Raw genomic sequence first — 7,526 nt, forward strand, 5'->3', positions numbered from 1 at the left:
TATCTACAATCCGTAATATAACAAATGATATCTAAAGATAGCTAATTACCACTAAAAAATAGTGCTTTATGAAAATTTCTCCAAAAATAAATGTTGTTAGATTTGATACTATCCTCGAGTCCCAACTCACAAGCAAGAACCCCAAGCTTTGCCAGGTCACCGATTTGGTAGGGTCACATGCCGGAACACGTGGCGTATTACGTGTCACTTAGACCTATACCTTTATTCCCTTCAACTCAACTCAGGTGTATTTTAGAGAAAACGAGCCTTCTCAGCTACCTAGTACCTACCAACCCACTCCCCACTACTGTAACTCGACAAAAGAGCGCTGAAGAAAATGAATGTTGCTATATCAGCAAACCCTAACCCTAGCTCTTCTCATTTTTTAAATCAAGCTCCTTCAATGGCGCTCTGTTATTCTCCTGCTTCTCTAGGGTTTACTTCTATTGAGACACCTAAAGGAAAGGCTTTTGTTGTGGTTCGCTCTGTTTCTCCGGCTGGCTTTGGTTTCGGCTCGGGCTTAACTCCGTTGGCTCGAAGGAATTTAAGGAATAGATCGATTCTCTCATTCGCTGCTTCACATGAGGAGTCGGTGAGTCATATTCATTAAACTTGCTAATTTCTTTTTAAATAGATATTTATTTATTGTGTTTTATTAGCTCGTCTAGTTAGTAAAGTGAGGAGTTGTAAGCATTATTCGGATATGAGTTGTAGTCAAAAGTAGAAGCTTTATAATGAGGAAAAAACTGTTTTGTGACCATCCGTTGTTAAGATTTCATTTGGTTTATGGTCATTTTATTGGTTGAAACAATTTAAAGATTTTCTAATTGAGCGTCTATGGATTTGTGATTAGGTAAAAAGAGTGCAATTTTCCTTATTGCTTAGGTAGTGTATATGAAGTTAGTTTAGTTGAGAAAAGATCTCGTATATTAAATTTTGAATCGTTAAATGAGACTAAATTCTAGAAATTATGAAAGTGGTACAAAATAATATTATTGGTGGTGTGTCATTTACAATAGGTCATATAAATTAGGGCGGAAGGAATATTATATAATTCAAACTCCTAGTGAAAGTCTTTACTTTTTATTCCCAATGGATACACTTTGCATTTTACTTTTTTATACCGGGCCGTTATTCTCACTTGTGGGATTATACTGGGCCGTTGTTGTTGTTGTTGTTGTTGTTGTTGTTGTTGTTGTTGTGAGGTCCAAGACATGGACATCAAATGTTGTTTTCAGGACATAGGTTTTTAGATTCCATTACATACAAGGATTCTAAGACAAGCTTGTAAAAAGGGGAATCCAAGTTGTTGTTCCCTTTGTAGCTTATACTCGCTTGTAAGTGGTTCAACATCAAGCTGAAAGAGTTGCATGTAATCCTCGTAATTTATAGTATCTTGTCGTAGTTCTTAAATATGCAAATTTTATTTGTAAAAAGTTGAGGGATCAACAATCATGTCCACATCAAAGGTTAGATGCTTTGCCCCTGGTAAGTACATCGAACCCTGTCTTTGTCATTTTCTTCGGACGGAGGTAGCTTTATATTGTGTCATCAAACCTTATGTCTTAATTTTTAACTAACTCTTTTGCATTCCGTACCATGGTTTTAAATTTGAGTAGCCAGGTACATTATGCAAGAGGAGTTTTATAAGGTTATGGACATGTTGGCGTCCACACCCTACGATCAAAATTTTGATTGTGAAAGCTGGAGTCTGATCTAGGTGTCTAATTTAATGGTTTCCGAAGGAAACTAAGAAGCTATAATGAAGATACATAATTGTATGAAATAGTAATGGGCAGATTGGCGGGGTTTATTGGATGCTTGGTTTCTTTTACTATTATATTCTTTTTCTCGTGGTTCTTCGTCAAGGCATTTGGCTAGCTAGCGCCCTGCATATTTTTGCTCTTTTTGTGAAGGAAGAATTCTGTTCCTTCCAACTTGTGATAGCTCTTTCGTATGTTAAGAATGGAGTATCTAATCTCTCTCTCCATATATATATATATATATATATATATAGTATATTATTATGCTCTCCCCATCCTTATTAAGTTGAGCTTCTCTTCTTTATGGTCCACCCCAAAGAACATTGACTGTTTTCCTTAAATGGAAAATATCTTCCTCTCCAACGATTGAACTAGTATAAATTGTTTATGTTTTTATTATATTGAACTTGATGTGGCGTGTTTTTGTATAACTATTCCACATTCTTTACATTTCAAGCTATTATCCAAAACGCATCCAGTCAAACTCAAATATTATAATATTTCCAAATATTTTACTCTTATATCCTAACAAGTCAAATTAGGTCTATTTTATTAGGGTGGAGGCACTGGAGGGAGTAGTATGTTGATTGGTGTGTATAACGTAGTTTTATTAATCTTTTTTGACATTCATAGCTCTTTCAATTTTATCAGTCAATTTTTATATTTTCAGAAGCCTTCAGATGTTGAATTGGAGAAGGACGAAAAAGATCTTAAGACAGAGGCTGAGGATTCAGAAGAGGCCTGGAAGCAGACCCTAGCTTCCTTCAAAGAACAAGCGATGCAGGTAAAGGCTGTGTCACAAGAAGCATACGAGGTGTATTCCAAGAAAGCTATGATCATTTTAAAAGAAACTTCTGAGAAGTTACAAATCCAAGCGGAGAAGGCAAGAGAAGATTTGACTGTAGTTGCAAAGGAAATTAGTGAGGAGAGTAAAGAATACTTAGCAACTGCTGCCGAGAATTCCCCTGAACCTGTAAAGGATATTGTAGAAACATTTGCTTCCTCTGCGGATGAACTAAGTGACATTTCAAAAGTACGAGACTTTTATGTAGGAATACCTTATGGTATGTAGAACTTATCTTTTCAAAAGCAGTAGTAGGAGACTGTTCCACTGTAGAAGTCGTTTTATTATTTTGTTTGGGTTACTATTAGTTTAAATTCTTTGTGAAGCATGCAATGGCTTGAAACCTATAGCTTTTTCATTGCCTTGGTCATGCTCTGCAGGAACTCTGCTTTCTGTTGGTGGCTTTCTGTACTTCATGCTAAGTGGAAGCATTGCTGCCCTTAGATTTGGTGTTATACTTGGTGGTACTCTTGTGGCCTTGAGCATCTCAAGTTTAAGATCGTGGAAAAGTGGAGAGTCGACTTCTCTAGCCTTAAAGGGACAGGCAGGTTAGTATATGAGAGACTACTCTCATTTACTCCCTACTCTACTTCTACTCTTTCTAACACCTATCTGCAACTCTTACCTAAAGATTCTGGTTTATTTGATACGCCTTTATATATTAGTTTGCTATTACCAATTTCAACAAAGGGTGTCGTGGGAGTTGCTTGTGAATTTGGCATATATAATTGTCATACAGGGACGACACCATTAAATAGGAATGATAAATAAACTTGCAATGTCAGTAAAAGAAGCAGAGATTCTCTAGTGTTGAAGATCCCTAGTTTGTCTTAAAGATAAATTATTGAGTGTTGAGGTTAGTCGGTTTCAAATTAAGTGGTACTTTAAAAGGATTCATATGTTAGATCCCGACTAGTTCAGGATTTAGGCATGGTAGTTGTTGTATTGATATGCTAATTAGTCCTTAATTTTATTGGGTGTTTGAATGAAATGGGGCTCAATGGAGTTAACCTGTATAGATTATTCCTATATTCCGATCCTAACTGGTTTTGGATTGAGGTTTAATCGGCTGATTTCGTATTTATGATTCTAGATAAGATTGGCAAAATCTGGATGTTTTTTGTTTATTCACTTTCGAATAAGTTGTGGAAACAGAATTCTCACCATTTTAGGAGGAACATCAGTGGCAACTTCACCAATTTTCTGAAGGCAACTGAAAGATATTTTGAAATTTTTGCTAATTGAGAAGGCCCAAGTTTTGTTCAAAACAAGCCATGTGTTGCTTCTATGTGCACAACTGTTACGCTCAATTACAACCCCAAAAACATAAAAGAAATATTATTTCCTTTTGTCTCAATGAGGCTTTCAAGTTTTTATTTTATTTTATTTTCTCCATGTGGTTGTGGGTTGCACCTTACTCCACTGCTACCTGCATGCGCGCAACTTTCAAGGGTACAATGAGCTTGTGTAGGTTAGTTAGGGGTTTCATACCTTCATGCACTCCAAATTTTCTATTTTACTGTCCTGGTTGGGGGAAAATTGACTTTTAGAGCCTGTTTGGAAAGCCACCTAGGAATTAGATTTGGGTGTAATTGGGTGTAATTACACAATTTGACATGTTTGTTTAGCCAAGTAATTACTTGGTCAAAATGGAATTGGGTGTAATTGGAGGGGTGTAATTACACTCTCCAATTCTCAAGGGGAGGTGAGAATTGGTGGTAATTACACTGTGTAATTACAAGGTTGCTTTTTAGTTTCTTCCATTTTTGTTTTTATTTTAATTTATTTTCTTTATAACTTTTTTTTCTATTTTTTAATTTTATTTTTACTTTTTATTTTTTTTTAAAATTTTAAAATATATTTTTCTTTGTAAATTATTTATCTTTTATTTCTCTACCTTTACTTTTTGTGATTTCATATAATTGCTTATATTTTATTTTTTATTTATTTTATTATTCTATTTTTTGAAACTACACCTCCTAATATTACAAATAATGAGTCATTAACAAACTTGGCATATAATGAGTGATGCAATTAAAGTGAAATTTCGTTGTTGAATGTGGTTATAAACTTATTATGTTTTCTAATCTTAAGTTGTAGTGGAACTTACTATTATTATGTTGGAATTTGACATATATATATATATATATATATTTGGATTTTAAAATTGTGTTATATTCATGGTTTTAATTTACTTGTTTTAGTAGTATTGGCTCACATTGCATGTTGATAATTTTTTAGTTTGAATTGATAGATTAGTTTTGTCAAACATTTGAATAATGTTATGACGTTATATTTATAAGTATTAATTTATTTTATCAAATATGAATTCCATGATGTTCTTACAAAACGTATGGTTTTTAGCTTTCGTAAGTATATAAACTAAATATTATTAATTTGAAAAGTATATAAAAATTATTTTTACAATATTAGTTATAAATATATGATTACTAATTAATGTATATTCATGAAAAAATATACATCTTAAATACCAAATATAGTATCATTTATACTTATAAAAATTTATAGGCATATATTTATTATATTAACTTTTAAGTTTTGATAATTACTTCATTTAAAATTTAATCTAACTTTGTAGCTACACTTGTGCAACCAAACAGTAAACTTGTAATTACTCTGTAATGACATTATGACAAACAAACATGTCGTCGTAATTACACCAATTCCAATTACCGGGTGGCTTTCCAAACAGACTCTTAGATAATTTTACAGTTTTGAAAAAGGCCTTATTTGTGATTGTAATGCTGGAATTTGTTTTTCATATTTTCTTTAATTGGTAAAAAAATTGTTTCTCATATTTCAAATTCTGTATTAATCAGTGCAACATTGCTTTACCTGTTACTCGTTTTCTCTTTTTCAGCCATTGCTACCATCTTATTTGTCAGAGAATTTCGCGTGTTGTTGCAGGTAAGACATCCTTTTCTTCCTCCTCCTCCTCCTTTGTTTAGAGTTCTTATCCAGTTGTTCTTGGTCAATAATGTGGTTTCTTACAACTTTTTTCTCTTGCCTTGCAGAGACCATTTCTTTTCAATTTTATTACAGCCTTCATCAGGTTTCAATATTTCTTGTTTTCACGTACTTTTTAAATTCTAGACTCTATTTAATATTTTGCTGGTCAAAGCTCATTGTCCTTTTCAAAATGTTCTTTCTATCTTGTCCAAAATAAAAAGAAAAGAAGGATGTGGCAGTGGAGAGAGGGTGCGAGAGGGTCAGAATGGGTAATGGGTTCACAGCAACATGGTTAGTTGTAACCCCTCCACCAAGGGTCTTGATGCCAGCTAGCTCCAAATGCAGTTATTTCAAAAAGGCTGGTGGGAGATCATATAGTAGAATGAACATGTTTACTTAGAACAAAGATAAACAAGTACTCCGGAGTTCATCAAGTCCCTCATGAAATTTCTGCTCTCCTGTTGTATATGCAATGCTATTTTTTTAGAAATGATTTAACCTTATTGAGAGTGAAATACTGGATTTTCATCTTAAGGAAAAAAAAACTCAATTTCCATCGCTCTCCGGCTTCCTATGCTAAATCTTTTAGCTACCTCTTAGTATATTTCGTATGTATGTCTTCTAGCTCGGGATTGAGGCGTTGTCATTGTTGTATCCCCACAAGAAAGTGATGTAACCCCCTACCCTCTACCCTCCGAAAAGGGAAAAAAAGGAGTAGTATGTAGCTACATGAAGTTTTTGAAAAAAGTGCATAATGAGCATAGGCATAGTAGATTTTTGTATCTCAGGTCCTCACTTTAGCATTGTCCATCGGCTTTTGCTGTGTAGTGGAGGAGTGGCAGCATTCTATGCTTATAGAATCTTAAGGGATGGTGAACAGACGAAGGGCTCAAACTCAGCAGCACAGACAGAAAACTAAGCTTAATTCAGGGTAATGTCAATGTATATTGAGTTTTTTAATGTTCTCCATGAGAATGTTTTCCTGAAGTGAATTAACTAAATCATGTTTCTTTGAATCAATCTTCTTGGTCCTCTTGAATGCCTGAAGTCACAAAAGAAAAAAAAGGCACTTTGGCTGCCCTACCCTATCTAGTGTTGCAATGAAATTATTGTGGGCTGCTGATCTTTCTATAATTGTTTATTCCTGCTTCTTGAATTGCGCAGGCAAGAAACATATGCCACACGTGGAGTGGGGAATTTCAAGTTTTTGTCAATTTCAACGTGGTAGATAATCGTCCAATATATGAGCTTGTTTGTGCTGCATCCCCTGTGCTCTGAACCTGCTGAAGCCCAACAACTAGTCATTCTGAAATAAATAAATCTGCTCATGCCAGTTGGGTAATCTGCTGGACAAGGATATGTTTTTTCCGTTTGAGCCTCTGAAGTTGCAACGGCAGTGTTTGTGCATTATTTTCCCGTAGTTTATTATTAATAGTAGTGAGTTCAGATCTTGAAGGCTAGAAATGAGCAGGAGGTATATGCAATCCCTTGAACGTCTTAAGATGATTTTTAGGTTCTACTTGAGGAAGATATTTCGATGCTGGGGCGATGGTTGATGATGTATCAAGGATATATGTTTCTTGCTCAAATGTAATGGAAAATATGCACGAAGAAACAGGTTGATGTTCAAATTTCATGTTCTAAAGTCCAAACTGGTTTTCAAGCTTCATTTTTTTCCTGAACATGGTGGCTGATGGCCATGTCCAATAATATATATTTTCTGCTTCGAAGTAAAAATAATATTGTTTGAACAATACCAATGAGCTTTTATCAGACGCTCTTGTACTCCTTGCAATACAATCTTTTTCTCTATTTTTGTTCTAAAATATGGCATATTCCAATCCATGTAGTAACAGTCTAGATTATCAACTGGAATTCTGTTTTTCATGCAAAATGAAATAAAGACGTCCGAAAAATGGTACAACTCAATTATCAGTCTCATGCTTCAT

The 7,526-nt window shown here is 34.3% G+C and overlaps 1 protein-coding gene across 2 annotated transcripts; it reads left to right on the forward strand.

Moving 5' to 3' along the window:
* Positions 1–243: 243 nt before the first annotated feature.
* On the forward strand, positions 244–7,208 carry LOC107808705 (protein FATTY ACID EXPORT 3, chloroplastic-like). 2 transcript variants are annotated; one of them, XM_016633241.2, is made up of 7 exons: positions 244–592; positions 2,434–2,827; positions 2,988–3,155; positions 5,489–5,535; positions 5,643–5,680; positions 6,406–6,508; positions 6,742–7,208. In XM_016633241.2, exons 1-6 carry the CDS (start codon positions 338–340, stop codon positions 6,494–6,496), a joined length of 993 nt encoding a protein of 330 aa, XP_016488727.1. In that variant the 5' UTR covers positions 244–337; the 3' UTR covers positions 6,497–6,508; positions 6,742–7,208. The 2 variants fall into 2 exon arrangements, with proteins under 2 accessions (XP_016488727.1, XP_075078946.1); XM_075222845.1 differs by lacking the exon at positions 6,742–7,208 and having other exon boundaries at positions 253–592; positions 6,406–6,512.
* The last annotated feature ends 318 nt before the right edge of the window (positions 7,209–7,526 follow it).

Source organism: Nicotiana tabacum, chromosome 10, assembly GCF_000715075.1.
Source record: "Nicotiana tabacum cultivar K326 chromosome 10, ASM71507v2, whole genome shotgun sequence".
Lineage (NCBI taxonomy): Eukaryota > Viridiplantae > Streptophyta > Magnoliopsida > Solanales > Solanaceae > Nicotiana > Nicotiana tabacum.

Coding starts and splice junctions, on each gene's coding strand:
- LOC107808705 (XM_016633241.2), top strand. CDS start 338: ATGAATGTTGCTATATCAGCAAACCCTAACCCTAGCTCTTCTCATTTT. Junction 2,828..2,987: donor TTATGTAGGAATACCTTATG/GTATGTAGAACT, acceptor CATGCTCTGCAG/GAACTCTGCTTTCTGTTGGT. Junction 5,536..5,642: donor AATTTCGCGTGTTGTTGCAG/GTAAGACATCCT, acceptor CTTGCCTTGCAG/AGACCATTTCTTTTCAATTT.